Genomic DNA, 23,517 nt, shown 5'->3' with positions numbered 1-23,517 from the left:
AAATGTTTGTCTATAAAAAAATATGACAGAAACTCTAATTAGTGTCACCTATAATCTGAACATGCTACATAGTGAAATAATCTGCAAATCATAGATAACAAAAGCCATATATTTAATTATTTTACTACAATCGGATCTCAATTAAAATGCAAGTCCAAGTTGGAACAACAAATTTGAATCATTCAACTCCCACAAAGTCTTCAAAAAGAAATCAATTGAAAAAGTGGTTTCATTCATTTTATGATAAACCATTAGATGACACACCTATATCTCAATTGCCAACTGAGTTCATTGATATATCGCTTGACATCGATAACAGTTCAAGAAACTTGGCAAGTGATAAACAATCTAATGACAACTCAATATTGCCAGATCAATATAATAAAACTAGTATAAGAAAACATTTGAAAAAGAATTTCCATAAATTTAAATTATCAAACAATTATTCTAACGCAGTCAATGATGTAAATAATAATAGCACAGATATAGAAGATTATATAAAAAATATGAAAGAACCCTCTACATGTTTTGATAAATATCACACAAACACAAATGACTTAAATGAATTGTTTGATCATTCGATGGGTAGAGTGTTTTCCGGCAATATTTTAAATGAATCATCTGTGTTCCAAAACTATTATTCTAGACTCAATGCAAAACATTTCCATTATCAATATTTTAATGACAGAAAAAATGAGTACTCTGACATAAAGGAGTATAAGAATTTAAGATTTATCTCAATAGATGAAACTATGTTAAATGCAACTTCAGGGAACCCACCAATAATAATGAAAGATAATGATTCTTCCCTTGATAATTCAGATAAATTAGATAATGGTAAAATAAACAGTAAATCCGAAAGCGATGTCAATAGTCAAAATAATGAAGATGTAGATAATCCAATTTATGACTCAGATAAAAGTACAAAAGAACTAGAACCCGAGACAGGATTTAATTCTATTATTAAAACACCCAATAAATATCTTACAGGTACAAATGACATAGAGAACGCTAAGTCTGATAACAAAATTGAAGCTAAAGAAAAGTATGTCGATGATATTAATTCATATATGCTTGATAGTATACCATCATCTAAAGCCCAAACCCATTCAGGTATTCAAAAAATTGGCAAGGACCTGTCAGATTCCGATGAATTACCTAAGCCAGATTATTATATATTTAACTCAACTGAATCACCAGACTCAGGAGATTCAAAAGAGGGATATAGTGATACAGAAACCATGCAATTAAGAATATCAAATGCAGCTAAGAGATGTTCTTATGATGTAAGCAGTGACACATTAACTATACATGTAGTTAAAAACGAGTTAATCGATGAGCCTGCTCAAAGAGACGCTATATCACTAAAGGATAAAGAATCCAACGAAGTTGAAATAATAGACTCTCAGTTCAGTGGGGTTAGTCCTTGGAACCCTGAGTTCAACGATGATTTAAATTATTTCCAGGATAAAGTTATTCAAGATATAGAGAATAAAAGAAATTTACATGAAAAGAAATTCATCATTTCTTATTATTAATCGATTGTTACTGATTGCTATGTAAAAACTGAGATATATAATTACTTAATTATTAGTTTTAAATCGAACAAAATGCTTCTCCTATATTAACAATAATATGTTTACCGTCATAGAGTTTTCTTATCAAGTGCCACAGTTATTGCGGGACTTGCTAATTTCTGAACTACAGTTATAATAGATACTAGATGTAGAGAAACAAGCTTATGTTGGTTAGAACCAACGTTTTAAGTTAGTGTCATTAGTCACTTCAGTTGCTTTCGAGTAGTCCATCTGCGGAATAGTTAAATAATCGATTGGTCTTTTATTAGTAAGTTTAAACAATTCTAAATAGAGTAAGATGTCCTCTTAATATATAAGTTATCTCATGCTTGAGTGAACACATTACTTGTTCGGTTATTCTCCTAAGATCTTTCGTGCTGTATTTCACATCTGGGTTTATCACGTAGCCATTTACATTGCAGTGAAAAGTTTTCATCTATCATTTTAAAGATTGTTTCTAGAACCTTCTTTCCCACTAGTAAGTGATCAATTGGTTCTGAACTCAAAGTATCATAAACACTTAGTTCTGTCACATACACTACAATAATTGTGATAAGGACAATCTTATTAACAGAAATATTAACATTTCTCTTTTATATCCTAGTTATTTAATTTACCGCAATTAAATGACCAATATTGTTTACAGGTCCAATGGTCCAGTGGTTTACGACGTCGCCTTTACACGGCGAAGATCCCGAGTTCGAACCTCGGTTGGATCATACTATAATATTTTTTACAATTTGATGTTATCAAAACATATTTTTATACTTTTTAAAGTTACAATTATCATAGATAAGAATATGAACAAATTTGAGAACATTAACAATACGACCTGCATTGTTAGGTTTTGGCTGAAAAGGAGAATAGCAATAGTATCAATATTAATTTACTTCATGGATTTCGAGGTTCCTGTTATAACCGTTTTAGATACTAACATATCTCACATCATCAAAAATGGAGGGCAGCATAAAGCTGAGGAGACATCTTTGAATTTATTTAAGGGTCATAATCATCTAAATAAAGCACTAAGTTTTCCTACTAATATCAGATATATATTTGAAGATGATGATAATGAACTTGAAATAAATAATTTAAAGGGTACCATAGATGAGTTAGATATTGAGAATATAATTGTTATTGATCTTGACACTGATAATTCATTGCAAAAGGTTCAATTGATAAGTGATAAATACGAATTATTGTCATATAAAGAGAAATCATGTAATGAGAATTCAACTAACCCTAAAATTTCAGAGAAAGAAATTGAGCTTAAGGTACTTTCACAGTTCAAGGAATTTGAACATATTCCAGAACAATACTCATTAGAGGATTTAATCAAATTATATGCGATTCAGAATGAACAAATTGAAGAATTAATTGACCTAAATTAAAATGATATTTATATAAAAACTATTTCCTGGTAAATTTGTTCCTAGGGATTATGCTAGAGTTGATAAATCAGCTGGTACTGGTTTTATCTTTATTTTATAGTGTCTTTCTATTTCTTTTTGTTTAGAGGAGTCTTCGTCAGTTACAAAATTAATAGAGACACCCTTTCTACCAAATCTCCCACTTCTACCAATACGGTGAATATAGTTTTCCATATTTTCAGGTAAATCATAATTTATCACTAGTGACACTTGTTGCACATCAATACCTCTAGCCCATACATCTGTTGATATCAGAACTCTGGAGGTACCTGTTCTAAAATCATTCATGACTTTGTCTCTATCTTCCTGTTTCATATCACCATGCATTGCTATAACTGAAAAGTTCGATCTAGTTAATTTTTGAGATAACCAATCGACTTTCTTTTTAGTATTACAAAAAATGACACATTGTGTAATAGTTAATGAATCATATAAATCACATAATGTATCAAATTTCCAGTCTTCTTTACTGACATTCACATAAAATTGCTTGATACCTTCTAAAGAGATTTCATCTCTCTTAACTAAAATTTTTGTTGGATCACTCATAAATTTTTTGGTTACTTCTATTATATCTTTACTCATAGTAGCACTGACAACAACAACTTGACATGCAGATGGCAGTTTAGCAAATATCTCATAAATTTGTTGTTTAAAACCTAAATGTTCTCCCAGTAATTCATCTGCTTCATCTAAAATCAACATTTGCACATTTCTAGTGCTTATCAATTGTCTTTTAATCATATCGAGAACTCTACCTGGTGTTCCACTCACAACCTGGCAACCACTCTTATTCATCTTTTTTAAATCATCTTTCATAGTTTTACCACCAGTCATTGCGTATGATTGTACATTCATGTAATCTCCTAAGTTAGTTACGACTTGATTAATTTGCGTAGCCAACTCTCTCGTTGGCGATAAAATTAATGCTTGCAAATCTTTACGTTTTAAGTCAATGACCTGTAACATACCAATTGTGAAAGTAGCGGTCTTACCGGTACCAGATTGGGCCTGAGCAATGACATCTGTACCTGAAATAATCTGAGTAATTGCACGGGACTGAATAGCTGAAGGAGCCTCAAACCCATACAGATAAACACCTTTCAATAAATCATCTTTCAAGTCCATGGCTTCAAAAGTGGCAGTGACCTTCAGTTTTTTAGAGGTTTTAAATTTCAGCTTCTGATCATCTTCTCTTCTAAATGCAGACATGGTTCAATGGTTACTTTCTTTTCGACCAGTTCCCGGAAAAACACAATGCTCCTTATTAATTCTTAACCAAACTTTATCCTTAAATATATAGTTGCTCATTCTCTACTTTATGTTTAGGAAGTATTTAAACTTACCGAAATATGCTTTCATAAATCTTTCATCATGAATAGTTTTTCAGTTTTCGATGCTCATCGCAAATTCGAAACATTTTTCAAAAACTTTGAACATTCTTTGATATTGAAAACTATAACTATTTAGACTCTTTAAAAAGGAGTTACATTTGCTATACTACATATTATGGCACTTGTTGGAATATACAGTTACATGAATCGTACAAAAGATCTCTGTGACTAGTTACTTTCGAGACGTGTTGAATAAATCATAAAATGTTACAGAATAATAGACTGGAAAACCTGATTGTCTCCATTGGAGGTGGCCATGGAGCCGGGTGTTATGAAACCTCATTGCATTTAAAAGAGTCCATATTGAAGATGTTTCCAAATTCTCGAATTAGAGTTTTAAACCTAGACGATATGAAGGATGCAAGCACTTTGAACTATGATTTCACCGACTACGATTTCAAATCATTACACAGAGAACTACTGAAGCAACCAACCGAGGGAGATACAACTGGCAAGATGAAAGAACCAATATGTATCAACATCCTTTGCGGCGGGTATGCATTGTATGATAAGGAAATAAGAGACGCCTCCAAATTGAAGGTCTATTTAGATAGTGATGCTGACAAGAGGTTAATAAATCTGATCCAAACCCAGAACATCACTCAACCCAAAGATTTGTCTGTGCTATTAACAGAATACTTGCATCATCTTAGAGAAGAATCATTGAAATATATTGAACCAACACGAGTGTACGCTGACCTAATCATTCCATGCAAGAATGAGTCTCTAGCGAGCGCCATTCTACTGGACGGCATCAATAAAGCTGTTGAGGAAATGAAAACACCATTGTCCCTAGGTGACCAAGAGACCCACAATCCATTAACCAAGAAAACTTCTCTATTGAACTTCGAAGCGGAAAGAATAGACGTTCAAAAAGGAAGGTACTACGATCTGGCATAGCATCACTGCCTTTCCCTCGACAAACGTCTAGTCAAAAGTGGAGTGCAGTCACACTCGACCACACACACATATATGTATACAAGTATGTAGTAGATATAGGTGTATAAGAAGTCCATCATGCTGAGATACGCAAACCAATCCATAGAGCATAGCTTCACCCAAACCCTATACCCATGCTTCACAAGCAACCCTAGACTCTACCAGGGCACCAACCCTAAAACTGACTCATGATTCCTTCTGAGATCCATTTTTTTGGGCAACGATGTGACTCTGTTCAGTCTCCCCATAGTCAAGGGATTATTTAAAACTTTTGTTTCAAGAACCAGAGCCAAAAGAGACAGTTTGCCTTTATGAGATTACCGTTATAGTCAAAGAAGTCACCACTATCGATAAGAGATCTGTGGGTTGCATTGGTGAGGTTTCAGGCTATTATATAAGGATGAAGAACTCAATCCATTATCTCGATTGTCTCTTTTACAAAATTAAAATTGTATTGGATGAAAGTCAGAGCTGTTAGAAGACACACCATTACATGCAAGGTTGGTGATTAGGAAAAAGTTCAAGGAGCAAAAAACAGAAGATAGGTATGAGTTCTTTTATTTGCAAGAGATTCTCTTCTACCAGTTCCCAAGGCTTGAAAAAAACTGCTTTATTTGACTTGCATATCGAGTTAGGTGCGACAATGGTTCCGTTTGCTGGTTATTCAATGCCTTTGCTTTACAAAGGTCAAACTCATGTGGAATCGCATAAATGGACAAGGACAAATGCCGGTGTATTCGATGTCTCCCATATGCTACAGAGTAGTTTGCAAGGGGAGGGTTCTTTGAAGTTTTTGGAAAGGATCACACCAACTGATTTCAGTCTGATCAAGGACCACAATGCCTCACTTTCTGTGTTTCTGAATGAAAATGGTGGAATTGTAGATGATACCATGATCACGAAAGTAGGTGCTGATGACTTCTATATAGTGAATAACGCAGGATGTGCCGATAGAGTGAAATCATTTATTCCTGAACAGCTCTCTAAGAGTGGCTATGAATGCGAATGGAAAATGATTCCAGACAGATCATTATTAGCTTTACAAGGACCAATGTCTTCAAAGATTTTGCAGAATATATTGGCTCCATCTCAAACGTTGAATTCTTTGAGCTTCGGTCAAAGAAGGTTATTCAAATTGTTCAATGGCGTTGAAATACAAGTGGCTAGATCTGGTTACACTGGGGAGGATGGTTTTGAAATCAGTATGCTAGATAAGGATGCGGTTGATTTTGCAAAATTAATATTGGATAATGAGCTGACTAAACCAATCGGACTAGCTGCCAGAGACAGTCTCAGACTGGAAGCAGGTTTATGTCTGTATGGAAACGAACTAACTGAATCCATAACTCCTGTGGAAGCAGCATTGAATTGGATCATTTCCAGATCAAGAAGAAACTTGACAGATCCAAATGCTATCAAGTTCAATGGTTACGAAAAGATCATAGACCAGCTCAAAAATAAATCTTCAAAAGAATTAAGAGCAGCATTCAAATACACAGGTCGTGGACCTGCCGCGAGAAAAGGTGCCAAGGTATACTTGCCTGATAAACAGACACTAATCGGTACAGTCACTTCGGGTAGTGCATCTCCATCATTAAATAATATCAATATTGGCCAAGTCTATGTCAAGAATGGCTACCATAAAGCTGGAACCGAGCTTGTTGTTGAAATCAGAGGTAAGTTCTACCCTATCACAATAGAAAAAAGTCCCTTAGTGCCAACTCACTACTACAGAACATCGTAACTGCATTTTACTGCTTCACACATATCTACTTATTATCTATTGTTTTTAGATGATTAAATAAGTCATTTCGAATTTATATTTAAATAATAGTCTTTTACGTTGTCTTATGCTAGTTTTGTGTTTTTAAACCCTTAATTCTTTCGGCGGTTATTTTTAAAAGGTAAAGTTTGTATATATAAGTAACACCGTTGGAATATATATATATATGTCACTTAACCAATATCTAACATCAAACACAACAAGATAGAAGGCTCCGTATTAACAGATTAGACTACTAATATATTTTAATTAATTTATTCAAATGAGTTCACCGACTAGAATATTGAAGCAGTACTTCATTTCCTTTATTTCTATCATATGTTTCCTACAAGGCTGTGGTTGCATAGTGCTATTTCAAATCGTTATATTAACAGTATATTCGAAACATGAAAACAAATTGAAACTCAGTTTGCGCAAAAGCAAAGAAGCATTTATAATTTTATTAATGTGTGTCATGAGTGTCATTGCCCCGTCATCAATTAGAATAACAACAGATGATAAATCAATGTCTTTGGAGAACTTCCGGTTTAATAAACAGCTGAAACATGTTGAATCAAATTTAAACCAACGCTCCATCTTTATAGCAAACCATCAATTATATACAGATTGGATTTATCTCTGGAAAATTGCATATACTTCAAACTTTGGAGGTGACGTTTATATCTTTGCGAAGAAAGCATTGAAAAAAATACCTATTTTTGGTTATGCAATGACAAATTATAATTTTATATTCTTGGATAGGAACTGGGTTAAAGATAAGAATATAATAATAAGAAAATTAATCTCAATTCTAAATTATTCAACTATTTCCAATAAAAATGAAAACGATGCTAGCTCAAGAAATTTGCCATATTGTTTCATCATTTTCCCAGAAGGTACAACTCTATGCAAAAAAGCTGAAATAAGATCAATGGAGTATGCAAAAAAATTGGGCAGACGAAATTTTAAGCATATCGTAACTCCTCATACAAAAGGGTTAAGGCTGCTTTTAACTTCATTAGATAAGAATATAGAAAAAATATATGACCTTACTGTAGGTTATTCCGGATTAAAATATGGTACATATGGTGAAGATGAATATTCCTTAAAGCAAATGATATATCATGGGAAATCACCTAAATTGGTTGATATACACATAAAGTCAATCGAAGTAAAAGATATTCCATACCAGGACGAAAAGCAATTTCAAGCATGGCTATTTGATTTGTGGGAGGAAAAAGATAAATTATTAAAAGGGTATTACCAACTTGGACACTTTGATGTAGACCCTAATTTTTCCACTACGACAATAGATCCATTCAAAATGACATTAAAAGAGGTCATTATCGCAGCCGTTTTCATAATAGCATCTGGATCTATATTCTTTTATCTCTATTCAAATATTAATAATTTAAAGATCTCTTACATTTTATAAAAAAACGACATAGAATCTTCGTTTAATTAATAATCATTGTATATTTATTAGAAACAATATTATTTATTCAACAATAAGAATAAAAATGAAACTATCAAACAATATTTTGTGTGGTGCTTACAATTGCAAAGACTGAACTTCAATCGCCCTCCAATCTTCTGTGGTAAGTACTGTATACTCCTTGTAATTCTTTAACCAGTAAAGAGTTTCCATATTGTTGCTACCATGTGGTAAGATTTGATCTCTATAAAGTTTCTTACGAATTTTGTTGGTATCTGTCATGTTAAACTCATTTACAAATTTAACAAAAATTGGTAAAGCATATTTTGGTAAAGATTTTTCTAGATGTTTTAACATGGTGTTTAAAATTTCTAACTTTTGGTCATTTGTTAATGTGCTCTCATCGCAATCAATTAATCTTATTAAAGCAAAACCTGCTCTACCTTCATAACCCGGTACTCTTATACCAACAACTACTGATTGAGCAAATAATTTTTCATTAGAAGATATAATTTGATCTTCAACCTCTGTTGTAGATACATTTTCTGATTTCCATCTGAATGTGTCTCCTAATCTATCAAGGAAGTACCATTGCCCATACTCATCTGCACGTAGTAAATCACCACATCTGTACCATGCATCACCCTTTCTAAATACGTCACGCAGGACTTTAGATTCAGTTTCTTTTTTATTCCCCAAGTAACCTTGGAAAGAAGTTTCTGGTTTCCTAGGGAAAAAAATTCTCATTAGCATTTCACCAGGTTCCCCAACTTTTGGATTTTCACAAAAGCCTTTTGCATTACGATAAATTTGGTTTTCATCATCTGGGTCCATTCTAATCAAAGTTTGTTGAAAAGCTAAAAACCAATTAATAATAGCACCATAACTTCTACAAGCACCTATGCCAAATTCGCCTCTTTGTAAAGTCGTAGTTGCAAAAGGTGCTTCAGTAGCAGCATAAAATTCTCCAATGGTTTCAATATTGAATCTTTTTCTGAATTGTTGCCAGATATCTGGTCTTAACCCGTTACCATAAGCATATTTAACACAATGCATATTTTCATAGTCTGATACTGGAGTGTGCAGTAAGTATCTACATATTTCACCAACATATTGAATATGGGTGGCATGGGTTAAATAAGCTTGTTTCCAAAATGTAGTAGCAGAAAATTTATTCGATAACGCAATACAACCACCTTTTGATAAAACTGCGCAAACGCCTAGTAGTGCTGCTGTTGAATGGAAAAGTGGCATTGCTGTAAACACAACACTACTTGTATCCATATGTAATACATGACCAAATAGTAGACAGCCAATATTTGCTTTTCTCCACGATAAAATTGCAGCTTTAGGTAAACCTGTGGTGCCTGACGTATAAATCAACATTGCTGGATTAAAATCAGCTAAATGAGCTGGTGATCTTACGTTTGCTTGTTGTAAGAAAATTGGGTTGATTGGATTTGTAATCTGTTTCATCAAATCGAGTTCATCTAAGTAGTTCAACTTGACATTAGGCAATGCATTTTTAATTTCTTCTTCAGATTGACTAATTGGACCACTTGCATCTGGATCAATAAAGACGGAATCAATATTAGCAATTTTGATAGAGTGTACCAATGGGTTACCTTTCGTATTATAATTTAAGAATGCTGGCACAGCACCAATATTCCAACAAGCTAGCCATAAAAAGATAAACAGAGGTTTGTTTGTACAATCTAAACCAATTGTTTGACCAACCTCCACGCCGTAATCATAATGAAGAATATAGGATAATCTTAGGACAATGTCGTAGGTTTCACTGTATGAAAACGTTTCAATTTTGAACTCACCTTTCACAGAGGTAGGACGTGGGTATGTAATGCAAGGAATATGTCCTGAATGTTTAACTTGATCTTCAAATAAGTACCAATTTTGAAACCTATTGCGTTTAACTTTTATAAAATATAAAAACACTTGTTTCAAAAAAAATGGAATTATGTAAAAATCTTCTCTAAATCTATACCTTTTATCCAGTGCATCTAATGGCTTTTTAAATAGCCATATGAATACAAAGTAAAATGGGAATAACAGTACTTTTATCAACCTGAAAAGAGCAGCAAACAGTTTTGCTAAAATTGCAGTAATCATAGCGTCTGACCCCATTAATCTATTAAATATATATGACTTTTACAGAAATAAGCAACTCAATTGAAATATGAAGTTAAAATCTAATGTTCAACAATTTAAATAGTGAGAACCTTGAACAAGTAATTACATGGACTAAAGTATTCATTTGGAAAAAGTCCAGATAGTGCAGTTTATTTTTCATTTGGATCTGTTATTAAATCAAAAAGGACTTAAAAAATAAACGAATAATAAGAAATCTTGTTAAAGGATATAAGGAATCGTTGATGAAAACAACGCAAAGTGGTAATATGAATCAATTCATTAGATCAGAAGACAAGTGTTGTATTATATTTATATTTATGTCTTGGATTTATTTATTTAAATCTTGCTTTGTGCGTTGTTGTTTATTTACTTGGTAAAATGAAAGAATATAACAGAAAAATATCGAGATTTGAGATCTTTATCGAGAGTTTGTACAGATAAATGAATATTATATAAGATATATGTGCTTATAGCCAAAAGATGCGTTTGAAGCGCATGCTATTCCACGATTGAATGGGATTGTGCTCTGTGGTTGTTTAGCTCTTTTTGTAATGAAAGCATACATGTGGAGTTAAAAAAGAATAAAGTAAAATGAAAACTTGCTAAATGTACAAGGGTCTAAAATGAGGATTTGTATGGGAAGCAACAGTTTTTGCATTAGCTAGATTTAATCCAATGAAGAAGCACCAGTAATAATATCGACCAATTCATTAGTGATGACAGCTTGTCTTGTTCTGTTATATAAGATGGAGTATCTTGAAATCATGTCACCAGCGTTCTTGGATGCATTGTCCATAGCGTTTCTTCTAGCAGAAATTTCAGCGGCATGACCTTGAGCCATGGCACTTAGTAGCTTACAAGATAGATTGTATTCAAATAAATCTGTGGAGACTTTACCATCAGCATCGATTTCAAATTTTTCAAAAGATGGAGATTTTTCAATTGCTTCAATATTGAAAACAGGCATTGAACTTGGTTCAAAGGATAAGGAAGTAACAGGGTTGTTATAGTATATTGAAATCTTTTGGTAGTCGTTTAATTTGAATTCATTAATTAGTTTTTCAGTGATCAAAGAAGATTCGTAGAAAGTTGGGGCTTCCTTACCGACACCGTTAAATGAGGCTTTCAAATTGTTGGCGTTACTTCTTAGCATTTGTAGTTTAATTTTGTCACCGATGGTAACAACGTCAGCTGCTGGAGACTCTTTCAAATGAGCCCTGACAGCTTTAGCTAATTGTGAATGGATGGAACCACATAAACCTTTATCGGAAGTAATTGCGATCACTAATTCTTTTGGTTCCTTACCTTCGACGCCGATTGTCTTAGTTTCGGCATTCTTGAAGAATTGTTCGTCGGTTTCAGATAAGTTCTTAGAGGTGTTCTTTGCTTTCTCTGCTTTACCTAATCTGGTAGATGCAACGATTTTCATAGTCTTGGTAATCTTTTCGATATTTTTAATAGATTTCAAACGCATTTCGACTTCTTTTAAAGTAGCATAGTTTCTGGCCGCATTGATACCATTAACACGAGCAACCATCATACCATTACGGGCAATATTGGAGCTTAAAGCTGGAACTCTAGAAAACATATTTACGTTAATTGTAATTTATTTTTCCTTTGTATAGGTGACAGTCTTAGATCTGAATAAAACAATACCTAGAACTCACTTGAATTTATAGTCGCAAAAATATAACGTTATTCCTTATATAAAAAAGGTTTGTATTAGCTCTCTCTCGATTGTAATTAAAATAGAATAACAGAAGAATGATTCTAACGCACACACCAGTCTATTCTACGATTTAACTCGGTCAGTATTCTATATATAAATATATATTGTTTTCAATTTTTGTAAACTTTCTTCCTTTTTTCAGCTTAGCGTTTTGTATATAACACAGGGGGGGTAGGTACTGGATAGTGGGTTGTAAGATACGAGAAGATATTTCAGACTTTTCCTAAAATGATTGGATGAAACAATTTGATGTGGGCCTTGGGCGAGATTCAATATAAAGCAAAAGCAATTGGAAACATTTAATCCAGAAACTGGATATATTACCAGTTCCCTTGACTGAAAGAAGCTTACAGTGTTCACCACTGTTCGTAACGCTGGAGCTCTTTCATTAATTCTATTTTCCTTCTGTGATTGGACAACGGGTCTTAATTATGGGGCGAACCGTGCAGCGTGATCGTGATGCAAAAGCGGGTAAATGGTGCAATCCTGTTGATGCTAATGGGAGGGGAGGGGGGCTATAAGTTGATAGAGGCGTCTGTAATGGATATTTGCCATGAGTGAGATGTATAAATCAATAGTTGGTATCCCATAAGAGCAACGTCTAGTTCGAGAGCAATTGCGGCTATCTTGAGACGGCATCTTTTCCTTGTGTTCGGTGCAAGCTGGGAATCTTTCGACATCTTTTGGAGAGCCCTGCTTTGTACTGAACGTGATTTGAATCAACATCGTAGATCATCTTGTTTGTTTTATTTATGAGATCTTTCAACGGTCTGTGTATGATTTCAATAGGTGGTGTCTTCCCTAGTTTGCATATTTTCATGTTTTCAGGCTCTGTAAATGTGGATTCACCTAATGTATCCTGACAGTAACTTTCGTCTTGGCTATTCAAGGTAGTTTCATCAACAAAACTGGGGTTCCTCTCGCTCTTAAGTATTATGTTGGCTGCATCTGGGGAAATATTTGGTTCTTGCTCCGGTTCAATTTCATTACTGTTCTTCAAGTCTGTGCACTTCTCAGTGTCTGGCACGTCCACTCTTTCCGTTTCTTCTTCGATATCTATTGAATACAATTCCATCATAGTGCTAGCCCTACAAAATCCTCTGCCATAGTACACATGCGTGTCCTCACATTCATAATCATTGGTGTACCCCACCGACGTCAAACTTCTAGTAGTCAACATCAAATCAATGGTATTGCAATAAAATCTGTTCACGGCAACTTTACAAAACCTTAACGAAACTGCAGTAACCTGGTTCAAGCACTTGCTACTTAGCTATATTTACATAAATCTGTAACAAAGATATATGTGTATCTTTCAAGAAAAGAAGCATGTTTTCTGAAACTTAAAAGTGGGCGGCTATTTATAAGAACTGTGTTCGGCGGCTATTATTGATTGTCCCTGGGACCGTAAAAGATCTCAAAACGGAAAAGTATATAAAGAGAGTGAGATCAAGAGGTCTTTGTTCTTTATTATGTCTTATTATTTGCATAATTTGAGAACTTTTTTTGACTAGTGTGTTGTTTATTGTGTATATACAATGCTATGTAATGTAAGATGCGGTGTTTGTGTAAGCAATGTCTGTCTCCCGTTGAAGCTAGAGTCGATACCTTATTTTGAATTTAATAACTATTTATTAAAGAATTGCAATTGAATATAAAGAGTCGATCCATGTTTGTTACCTTTAGTCTTATGTCCTTTATTTTAACCATGTTGATTATATCTAAAATTCAGGCACCATTTCTGCTGCATGTTTTTTTCTACTTCGGAAGTTTATCCCAGTCAAATAAACACATTTTTTGTTGTCATCGGAGTAATCCAAATATTTTAAATGATAATAAACATACTCATCAATTCCATATGTTAATTACTTAGAAATTGGTTTAGATGTAAGAAAAGGATGGTACGAAAAATATCACCCTTTTCATATCTCAATTTTACAAGTTGTATTGATATAAGATATTGAAAAGTACTAATGTTTTCTCTACTGACGAAGGAGCATAGTTTACTATTTGAGGTTGGAAAGAAGGTTGGGGGAGATACTACGATACTGAGCAAATAGTTTACTCTATTGCAAATAAAATGATAAAAGAATGGAAAGACATTCCAAGCCAGGTGAAATTCCTGTTTATGTATACCACAATGGCAATTCTGGGTAATTATACGAGAAGTGCTATCCAATCGCTATCTGAGTATGGACCTTCATATATATCACCAGGTTCGGTACTGTGGCCTAACTGCGTTGCTTGTATTTTGATGGGTATGTTACAAGATATGAATGCTATGAAGTGGTTCGAAGAAGAACCAGAGCTTTTCGTTGCATTGACTACAGGCTACTGCGGGTCAGTATCTTCATATTCTACACTGTTGCTAGAAACATTTGAACATTCAACAAGTTTGACAGGCTCGAATATCAAATCTCATACAAAATTACCAAACAGAGCATATGGTATTATGGAATTCTTATCAGTTTTGATCACTCAACTATTTGTGTCGATGTCAAGTTTATTGTTTGGTAAAAATATAGCCACGAATGTACTAGCCTTATATACTGATCCAGCACAAAAATCGTCAGATACGCCTGAAACCACTGAAAATCTAGATAAAAAAGAAGAAGACAATAATGATAACCGAATGAAGCCTCATCCTTTTTATAGAAAATCCATAACTATCTTAGCATATATAACGTTCACATTGGCTCTTCCATTCCTTGCATTAATTGTGGTATTATCAGGTGTCTATGGAAATTATTCAAGAGGTAAATGGACATTACCAGCTCTGTTTGGTATTATTGGGGCGTTTGAAAGGTTTTATTTATCTAAGTATTTCAATTCTGTTTGGAAATCGTTACCCTTAGGGACATTCTTAGCAAACCAATTTGCTGTTGTTATTATATGCATACTAACTCTAGTTCAAAGAGGTAGAAAATCAGACGGCTCGGATATTCCTATCGTCTCTTCCATCAATGCATGTCATGTTGTGAGTGGTCTAGTGACAGGTTACTGTGGTAGTTTGAGCACCATTAGTACGTTTATCAATGAAGGTTTTAAATTGCCGTTTATCGAAATGATCAATTATTTTACTTGTAGCATAGCCGTATCATACATCTTTTGTGTTATCATTTTAGGTTCTTATGCTTGGTCAAAGGGTCTCGTAGTACCTATATGCTAATCGATATGACACAATACACAAATACGCATTCTCTCATATCTTTATGTTCTTCAAAGATCACGCATTAAATATTGTTAGTTAAAATTAGTAAGTTTTAGAATATTGTGCCTAATAGAATAGCACGTATTATAAATATCATACTTTTATAGTGATATATTATTATATATTTAGAATTTGTTCAATCTTTCTAGATAAATTGATATTATATTCCTTGACTGAAAGGTTAAATTGTTTCAATTTGCTATGCAGTTCACTAGTGGTAGTATCATTGATTAAGTTAGAATCTTGAAATTGTCGTAATAAATAAGCAAAATTTAAATAAATCATATCATGCAGAAATTGGTTTGATTCGTTTGGAGTTTCATCATTAAGTTTATTGTATATCTTTGTGAAATTATCCAGTGTCTCTCTTGATAATTGTAAATCGTTATTTGTTTGTGAAATTATGTTTAAAAGTAATCCATTGTAAAGTAATAAAAGCTCTATAATAGATCCTTTCCTGCTGAAAAAATGATTGACTATATGAGTACTGCAGGTGTTGTACATGTTTTGCTTAGTTTGGTATTTTATATGCTTAACCATTTCTTGGTCGTTAGTTATCAAAATTAAGGATTTTAAAACCTCAGTATTACCATTGGCTGACATGAATATACTTTCCAAAGAGTTGACAACATTTTGTAGAAAATTTAGTTCAAATTTGTAATTTGATAGAATATCTTGAAGATGTTTCATTAATAAGTCTTGATCCTGTGTTTGAAGTTCATTGTAGTTCTTTAATAATGTGCATGTTATCTTCTGGCAAGAACTTTGGTTCATTAGAACAGATGTATTTTTTTCAAGTAGTTTAATAGTATATGTAACGCCAGTATTTGGACATATAATATTGACAAAATCCTTATAATTTAATTTGACCAACTTTTGTGTTAAAGTTGTATCTTCAGGAATGTCGTGCTGTTTACTCAACTCTGAGAGCATTGTTAAATGCGAATCAATATTATGTTCATTTATCGGTATTTCAATTTCATGACAAATAACCCCAAGAAGTAATATTATGATAGGATCTCTAACCGTAGCTTTAGTAAAGCACCACTCATACACTTCATTTTTGCAATGTTTATTAATATACGATATTAAATCTTTATCCGTCTGTATAGCTAGTGAAAAGTTCAATAATTTTGAAATAAATTTATCTTTTGTTAGCTTTTCTGGAGATCCTGATGTTAAAAACTCTAGATCATCTTCGAATCGTAACGTTCCACCAATGTGTTTTAGTTCTAAAAAATGCTGAGTACTTGAAAGGTCAGCCTCTTGGCTATTAAATTCACTAGATAATATTTTGCTAGTTTCTTTTGATTTCTTATCTTTTCTGTCAAGGGAATTGGACAATTGCCTTTCGTTCTTTTCTTTCTCATTGTCATCCTCCTCCTCATCAAGTTCAGAATCAGTATCAGATTTTTGTTTTTTTAACAATGTTCTCCTTCTGTCATACAATTTTTTACTTGAATTAGTAGTTGATGTTAACTCGTTAAAAGCACATTCATCCTCTTTGGTCATAATGTTAAGTTGATCCAGCACTTCATCCTTTTTTACCTTTTGCAAAGACATTAGAAATGAATCTAATCCTTCAATAGTTTCGTTTATTTCACTATTGTCAACTGAATATGATAAGTCAGATGTAAAGTTAACAACAGAATCATCCGTGTCATCAATTGTTGTACTTTTTCTATAATTCGTTCTCCTCTTTTTATGAGTAGTTTTAGTCTCTAAGAAATCAAATATATCTAATTCTCGAGTAGCTATACTGGAATCTTGTTTTCGAGTTTTATTAGACCCAGTTGGATTGCTAGAATCTGGTCCCCTAATTGATTCAGATGACCCTCTCTTATCCTTCAATGGTGAGCTAGCAATGGCATTAGAACTGAATTCATTTATATCAACGCTCCCATCAACCAATCTAGTTTTACTTCCATTCATTTCCAATCTACGTGTTTCATCATTGTCTGAAGAATCACTGAACTCTACATCACTCCTATCTTCATTGTTAGTCAACAACAAGATGACAGAACTGCTACGCTTACCGTAACCTCTCATTTATTGCTCCCTCTACAGATTAGAACCCAAACTACAAGCTTATATACAAAAATGGCATGCGTCTTAACATAATTCATTAATGGAATCTACATTCCAGGATTTCTTAGTTCTATAACTGTTAGAAAGTAAATATGTACATCTTTTATTGTATTAGTAGCACGCGATGCTCTACATTTATTTAGAAGTTGACGCGTTGGTATCTTGATGAGATAGTTTAGTCTACCATCTCATCAACTTTTCAATAAAAATAACATTATTTGTTGATGGATAGACACGCATTAGAGTGGTCAAATAAATTGATTAAGTGCTTACTATACTTGATGATTAATTGTTTTTGAATATACACTATTAGGGAATATAGTTGAAAGAAAGTACAGAGAGCCAACTAGAAACCAGAAAGTAGAAAAATGTATGGGGATTTGGCTAATAAACTAATATTGGAAGCCAAGAGATCAAAGCAATTAAACAGTAGATCAAAAGATGCTTCTAAACTTTCAATGTATCATGAAGAACTCATAAGAAATATCTTAAAGGAAATTTCACAGTTAAAGAGAAACACAAACTACTTGAGGGAGCAACAAGAAATGGGGAACATGGATAGTCGAGTTGCCAAATGTCAATACTTTGTTACATTACTATGTATGGAACGTAACAAACGTTGTTTATTGGCTTATCAAAAATTTAGAAACGATGTTCTTGATAGTCTAGCATGGGAAAATAATGGCATGGATTTATTACATGATAATGTAGGAATTACACAAGACAACTCTGATCTGTCACCCCAAGAACAAGAGTACTTGAAAGAATATTCACAATTAATAACGGAAATGAAAGGTGGAATATTATCTGATATAGATATATCGGGGAGCTTAGATCCTCCTAGTGATGTCTTCATCGATGTTCGAGTGTTAAAAGATGCAGGTGAAATTCAAACAGAGTACGGTGTGTTTAATCTAATTAAAGATTCACAATTTTTTGTTAGACAGTCTGATATTGAGAGGTTGATTCAACAAGGTTATGTGCAAAAAATATGACCTTAATTATTCAACAGAATCATTATTTATTGTAGAGTTATGAGCAATAAAAGTTGATCTTTTTGTATATCACATCTTGTAGCTCTATATAGTTTTGATATATTTGTATGTTAATATAATGCATTGGGTATTTATTTTAAAAAGTTCAGGAACGATTTTATTTAATATTGCTGAAGGTTATTTATGATGATTGTGTCGTGTTGCTGTTATGATTTGAAAGGAATTCAGGTAATAATTTACTTATTCTCCATCTCCATCTAATTTTTTTCCTTGCTTCTATAAACCAAAGAACAGATTTTGAATCAAGTAAAAATTCCTCATTATTTTGTTTCTCATCCTTTTCATTTGTTTGTTTTAGTTGTGATTGAAGTCTAGTAATAAGTTCATTTGAAAATGTATCAGTATTTTTATGTTTTATGAGTCCTATGTTTTCTAAGTACTGTACATTATTATTCATTCCACTCATTATGCTAGAGTTTGATATATCAAGTGATGAATCAAATTCGTAATCTTCAAATAGTTTTGCAGCTGCTTCATATTTTTCTGCACAATTTCCACATACAATTTCTTTAAATTTATTATTTTCTGGTAATATACTACTTAACTCGTATAATACTTTATCACATACAACACAACTGACCAATTGTGATTTTTTTGAAATTCTCGATATATATTGATCTTCAGTCACTCCAGTAACAGGGTGTATCAGTTCTTTTAATACACCATTTATCTCATCAGAGCTCGCATTAGAATTTTCATTCGGTTCAGGTTCAAAGGTATTATATTGTTCACTAATGTCCGTCATTATGCTGGAAGCATTGGCGTGATTGGGAGCAAGGGAAAATGTTAGATTTGATAAGTGAGAAGGATGCTTAATTTTCCTTAATTTGAGAACATTGTTAGTCTGTCCCTTATGCATTTTTCGTTTCAGGTCTGATAAAGATATTCTTCTTTTATTCCTTTTCCTAGAAGAAGATCCAGAATCGTCATAAGAAATATAGTCTTCTAATAAAACTATTGGGTGATCATAGTTTTTGGATGTGTTCTCTTTGTCTTCTCCCATACTATCTAATGAATCATCTAATGTTGACTGATTATAACTCACGTTTCTATTAACCTGATCATTGTGAACCCTAAGTTCTTTGGTTTCATTATATCTAGGTCTTTTATTGTTGAGTTGTCTGTTCTGGAATAAATTATTATTTTCATTTTTTTGTGGATGTGGAATTGGTAAACTAGTTAAAGTTCTATCATCAATCAAATCCAATTTAGATGTTGCTTTATTTAATCTTGATGGGACTCTTGGTTTAGCTCCCATTAAAGTGGATCGTCTTTTCCTTGCTTGAAGTAATCTTTGCTGAGGGTTCTTGAAATTTGATTTTGACGGTGTACTATTGCTTTGGAATTGGAACTCCTGTTTCTCTTGCTGCCATTTTAGAGGTGTATTCTTATCGTTTTCAAAGGTTGGCGAATGTGTGATTTTAAAGAATGAATTTTTTGCTATCTCTCCAGTGCTATTGCTGTGACTATTTATAGATGGTGAGCTGTACAATAACGACATGGAGTTTGAATCCATATTTTCCAGTACTCTAGAAGAAGATTTTTCATCCATCAGATGTTATTTATTAATGTTTCAATGGGTGGTATGTTATCTGTAACTATATATGCTGTTACTAATAACCAAACCCATGCTCTATGATATTAAAATTAAAATAAAAAAGATTCAAGCTTTAATAGTATCTATAAATTCAAGGAAAGTATGGAACTAAAGTATTAACAATGAACAATAGATAACATATACATTGTTAAAACATCTGCAAACCTCCTTGACTAAACAGCAATTGCAGTTGCAATCTTATATCATAATGTTACAGCAATAACCATTCTGTTAACTTCTTCATTATGACATCTGTGAACAGTTGTTTATGAGTTTCCTAAAACGGAAAAATCTTTAATTTGCACGTGACTGAAAACTTTTAAGAGCTTAAAGGCACACATTAGTATTGGCCAGAAGCCATTTCATACTCACTTCTTGCAAAGTTGTTTGTTCGTTATTAAAATAGGTTAGTTAAGTTATTCTATAATCGATTAGTCTATCTACATATTAAGTTAACTATCTTTTAATCTGCATATACATATGTTTATATATGTGTTTGTGCGTATGTGCGTGAGTGCGCTCTTTCCAATTGATTTGTCCATTGAGAAACCAATTGACTAAATACAGATATTAAAATCTTTCAATCTGTTAGTGGCTTATAAATCTCTAACTGCTTTCTGAATTTTCAATATTCCGTCTGTAATTAACTCTGGTTTCAGTTCTTTGTAATCTAAAGAATTTAGAATTTTTTTCTGAGTTGAACTTAGAACGCTTGAAGAAGAGATAATTTCGCTTGAGTATGATTTGTATAAATCATCACAGTTTTCTCTTAATTCTTGTAATTGTTTCTTAATTGATTCTTTCAGCTTCTTATCAGAAATTTGTTGCATGTTATCTAATGTTTTTAATGTTGCTAACTTCGTAATATAATAATTTGATAACCTCCAGGTTGACAGCTCTTCTTTGGAAGGTATATACTCTAACGTGTCATTTAGTGATGAACCTTCATTTTTGTATAAATCGTAAAAAATATTAAAGGACCAGGCCTCGATTGGAGTCAAATGTTCCTTTAACAATACTAACTTGTCGCTAGGAATCGTTTCCTGGATTAAATTATCTAATGTTGAATTGGATTCTCCCAAAGAAAGATAATAGATCATTAATTCTTTGATAAAATTTACCTTCATTGACATGTCAGTAAATTTTAAATATTGAAAAGTGTATGGCAAATTGTCCTTTTTGACAAACTCTCCAAATCTTGACCAATCTCTGTTGTCACTAAAATTGAAAGCTCCATTTATCATGTTAATTTTCCTCCATGATTCCAGGTTTTTTTGTATCAAAGTACCACGCTTGTTGTTCGTTAGTCTTGCCAATTGGGTTTCTTCAATATCGCTCAACCACTTAAAACTAGAAGATACCAATCTGTTTCTAAAATCTAACATACCCATAATTTTACTATAGGCTTCTCTCTCAAAAGAAATCTTTATGAAATTTGTTAATCTTGGTAATGATTTTTCATATAAGTTCTCCTTCTCTGTCAAAAAATGTTGTATATAAGGATGAGATTTATGAGGGAACAAAGATGACATCCTTGTGTAAATTAAATGATGCATAATATCACTTTGGACATTTTTGATCTTTAAATCAGCAAAATGAGAGTATGCTTGCGAAACGCATCCTAAATGCATGTACAGGGCAATAATCCAAGTTTTCGTATCGAAGTTGTGTGGGTCCTTAGTTTGATAATTTTCTAATAGTGATAAGGAAAATAAAACATCATTCAAAGATGGATTTTTTCCATTTGATGATAAACTCTCTTCAACTAATTTTATAATAGAAGTACTTAAAATCGAATAATCAGTTTTCATTTTCTTGTTCAAAGTATGTTTGTGTGAATTATACAAGTTGATCGCTTTTTCTGAACTTTCATTGGAAGTTAAATTAGAAAAATGTAGGGTATTGACATCATGAATATCGTTCTTTGGTTCCAATTCAGACATGTAATTTAATACGCTTTCAACTTCTAGATATTCTTTGTATGCATTTAAATCAACGACACAGCATTGTTTATGATGGAACTTTTCTAAGTAAAACATTACAGAGTCCCTATCGATTTTCCCAGTAAATGTTACATCACACTCTAAATATGCTAGTCTTGCATTTCTTGAAGGACCTAATAAATCAATAATTAATTTCTTAGTTTCTTCATTTGATTTTCCAATATGTTTACTAGCTTTAATAAAACTCTTGAGTACTGAATAGTCATCAATGCTTTCTAATATTTTTTTAGAACTTTTGTACAAAAGTTCATAGTCTTCAATCTTTGCACAATATTTAATAATAAATTTTTTTAAGTTCAAATTCACTTCACTAGACAACGTTGGCAATATTTCATTAACAATTAAACGAGCTTTTTCATTATTTTCATTATTTTCATTACAAAGGTCAATAAACAATGCCTCACATACACTGCAGTAGATGATATATTCTTCTGAATTATGAAAAGGTTTGATTTCCTCCAAATTTTTAAAAGCCAACATTGGAAATAGTTTCAATTCTGTAGCAGTAAGAGTATCTCTTTTAAATCTAAACAAAGCTAAGACAGAAATAGCATACCAAATGCTGTAGTTACGTTTATCTAAAGTGCTGTTTTTCCCTACTACAGCGTATTTTGAAAGTTGCAGACTAGCTTTTGCCATATACTTATAATGGCCATCGCTGATAGATTTATCAAACCATTCCATAGCAAGTTGAAAACTTGGATACTTAAACATCGCTTTCTCGTACACATTCAATGCTTCTTCAAACTTTGAATATTCTATAAATAAAGTGTGAAGTAGATTCAAAGCTTTTCTGTCATTGACATACTCTTTGCCTTGTAAACCATATTTTGAATTCAATTCAGTTTCATAGTTAAATTTCTTTGGAGACTGCTTGAACTTGGCAAATAATTCCAATATTACATAATAGGAAGAATTAGGAAACTGTTTTCTCAATAGGGCTATCTTAACATTGCATTGTTTAAAATTGGACTTTTCAATTAACTCAAAGATTTCTTTCTCAGTTCTATCTGACATTCTTAAAGTTATAAAATCCAATCCGAAAGATCACAGATCACAGAGCCAAATCAGGCGATTAGAATAATCTTACTGCTAAGTAGAAAGAACACATCCAATAACACATAATAAGACTTATGCCAAGTTGAGATA

The 23,517-nt window shown here is 32.6% G+C and overlaps 14 protein-coding genes and 1 non-coding gene across 15 annotated transcripts; 8 read left to right on the top strand and 7 right to left on the bottom strand.

The window, feature by feature from the left end:
• Positions 1-146: 146 nt before the first annotated feature.
• On the top strand, positions 147-1,538 carry TPHA0M00920 (uncharacterized protein; the record flags this gene model as incomplete). Its single annotated transcript, XM_003688053.1, has 1 exon — positions 147-1,538. The coding sequence occupies one exon, from the start codon at positions 147-149 to the stop codon at positions 1,536-1,538; it is 1,392 nt and encodes a 463-aa protein (XP_003688101.1).
• A 684-nt stretch (positions 1,539-2,222) lies between these two features.
• On the top strand, positions 2,223-2,296 carry TPHA0Mtrna1V. Its single transcript has one exon. It is a non-coding gene; the product is annotated as a tRNA-Val (tRNA).
• A 174-nt stretch (positions 2,297-2,470) lies between these two features.
• Positions 2,471-2,968, top strand: ATG31 (Atg31p; the record flags this gene model as incomplete). The annotated part of the gene is made up of 1 exon (XM_003688052.1): positions 2,471-2,968. One exon carries the CDS (start codon positions 2,471-2,473, stop codon positions 2,966-2,968), a length of 498 nt encoding a protein of 165 aa, XP_003688100.1.
• A 48-nt stretch (positions 2,969-3,016) lies between these two features.
• Positions 3,017-4,219, bottom strand: FAL1 (ATP-dependent RNA helicase FAL1; the record flags this gene model as incomplete). The annotated part of the gene is made up of 1 exon (XM_003688051.1): positions 3,017-4,219. The coding sequence occupies one exon, from the start codon at positions 4,217-4,219 to the stop codon at positions 3,017-3,019; it is 1,203 nt and encodes a 400-aa protein (XP_003688099.1).
• A 386-nt stretch (positions 4,220-4,605) lies between these two features.
• On the top strand, positions 4,606-5,301 carry DAS2 (putative uridine kinase DAS2; the record flags this gene model as incomplete). Its single annotated transcript, XM_003688050.1, has 1 exon — positions 4,606-5,301. One exon carries the CDS (start codon positions 4,606-4,608, stop codon positions 5,299-5,301), a length of 696 nt encoding a protein of 231 aa, XP_003688098.1.
• Positions 5,302-5,887: 586 nt separating this feature from the next.
• GCV1 (glycine decarboxylase subunit T) lies at positions 5,888-7,084 on the top strand (the record flags this gene model as incomplete). Its single annotated transcript, XM_003688049.1, has 1 exon — positions 5,888-7,084. The coding sequence occupies one exon, from the start codon at positions 5,888-5,890 to the stop codon at positions 7,082-7,084; it is 1,197 nt and encodes a 398-aa protein (XP_003688097.1).
• Positions 7,085-7,385: 301 nt separating this feature from the next.
• On the top strand, positions 7,386-8,537 carry TPHA0M00870 (lysophospholipid acyltransferase family protein; the record flags this gene model as incomplete). The annotated part of the gene is made up of 1 exon (XM_003688048.1): positions 7,386-8,537. One exon carries the CDS (start codon positions 7,386-7,388, stop codon positions 8,535-8,537), a length of 1,152 nt encoding a protein of 383 aa, XP_003688096.1.
• A 117-nt stretch (positions 8,538-8,654) lies between these two features.
• FAT1 (long-chain fatty acid transporter FAT1) lies at positions 8,655-10,679 on the bottom strand (the record flags this gene model as incomplete). The annotated part of the gene is made up of 1 exon (XM_003688047.1): positions 8,655-10,679. The coding sequence occupies one exon, from the start codon at positions 10,677-10,679 to the stop codon at positions 8,655-8,657; it is 2,025 nt and encodes a 674-aa protein (XP_003688095.1).
• A 673-nt stretch (positions 10,680-11,352) lies between these two features.
• Positions 11,353-12,273, bottom strand: ATP3 (F1F0 ATP synthase subunit gamma; the record flags this gene model as incomplete). Its single annotated transcript, XM_003688046.1, has 1 exon — positions 11,353-12,273. The coding sequence occupies one exon, from the start codon at positions 12,271-12,273 to the stop codon at positions 11,353-11,355; it is 921 nt and encodes a 306-aa protein (XP_003688094.1).
• A 763-nt stretch (positions 12,274-13,036) lies between these two features.
• On the bottom strand, positions 13,037-13,594 carry HED1 (Hed1p; the record flags this gene model as incomplete). The annotated part of the gene is made up of 1 exon (XM_003688045.1): positions 13,037-13,594. The coding sequence occupies one exon, from the start codon at positions 13,592-13,594 to the stop codon at positions 13,037-13,039; it is 558 nt and encodes a 185-aa protein (XP_003688093.1).
• A 900-nt stretch (positions 13,595-14,494) lies between these two features.
• TPHA0M00830 (FluC/FEX family fluoride channel) lies at positions 14,495-15,583 on the top strand (the record flags this gene model as incomplete). Its single annotated transcript, XM_003688044.1, has 1 exon — positions 14,495-15,583. One exon carries the CDS (start codon positions 14,495-14,497, stop codon positions 15,581-15,583), a length of 1,089 nt encoding a protein of 362 aa, XP_003688092.1.
• A 159-nt stretch (positions 15,584-15,742) lies between these two features.
• Positions 15,743-17,674, bottom strand: RAD61 (Rad61p; the record flags this gene model as incomplete). Its single annotated transcript, XM_003688043.1, has 1 exon — positions 15,743-17,674. One exon carries the CDS (start codon positions 17,672-17,674, stop codon positions 15,743-15,745), a length of 1,932 nt encoding a protein of 643 aa, XP_003688091.1.
• A 407-nt stretch (positions 17,675-18,081) lies between these two features.
• Positions 18,082-18,708, top strand: PSF1 (DNA replication protein PSF1; the record flags this gene model as incomplete). Its single annotated transcript, XM_003688042.1, has 1 exon — positions 18,082-18,708. The coding sequence occupies one exon, from the start codon at positions 18,082-18,084 to the stop codon at positions 18,706-18,708; it is 627 nt and encodes a 208-aa protein (XP_003688090.1).
• Positions 18,709-18,889: 181 nt separating this feature from the next.
• On the bottom strand, positions 18,890-20,320 carry TPHA0M00800 (uncharacterized protein; the record flags this gene model as incomplete). The annotated part of the gene is made up of 1 exon (XM_003688041.1): positions 18,890-20,320. The coding sequence occupies one exon, from the start codon at positions 20,318-20,320 to the stop codon at positions 18,890-18,892; it is 1,431 nt and encodes a 476-aa protein (XP_003688089.1).
• Positions 20,321-20,961: 641 nt separating this feature from the next.
• Positions 20,962-23,385, bottom strand: MDM20 (Mdm20p; the record flags this gene model as incomplete). Its single annotated transcript, XM_003688040.1, has 1 exon — positions 20,962-23,385. The coding sequence occupies one exon, from the start codon at positions 23,383-23,385 to the stop codon at positions 20,962-20,964; it is 2,424 nt and encodes an 807-aa protein (XP_003688088.1).
• Positions 23,386-23,517: the final 132 nt, after the last annotated feature.

The sequence above is a fragment of the Tetrapisispora phaffii genome, chromosome 13 (assembly GCF_000236905.1).
Source record: "Tetrapisispora phaffii CBS 4417 chromosome 13, complete genome".
Classification (NCBI taxonomy): domain Eukaryota; kingdom Fungi; phylum Ascomycota; class Saccharomycetes; order Saccharomycetales; family Saccharomycetaceae; genus Tetrapisispora; species Tetrapisispora phaffii.
Note: the sequence above shows the minus strand (reverse complement) of the source record. Positions and strands in the feature narration are given on the sequence as shown.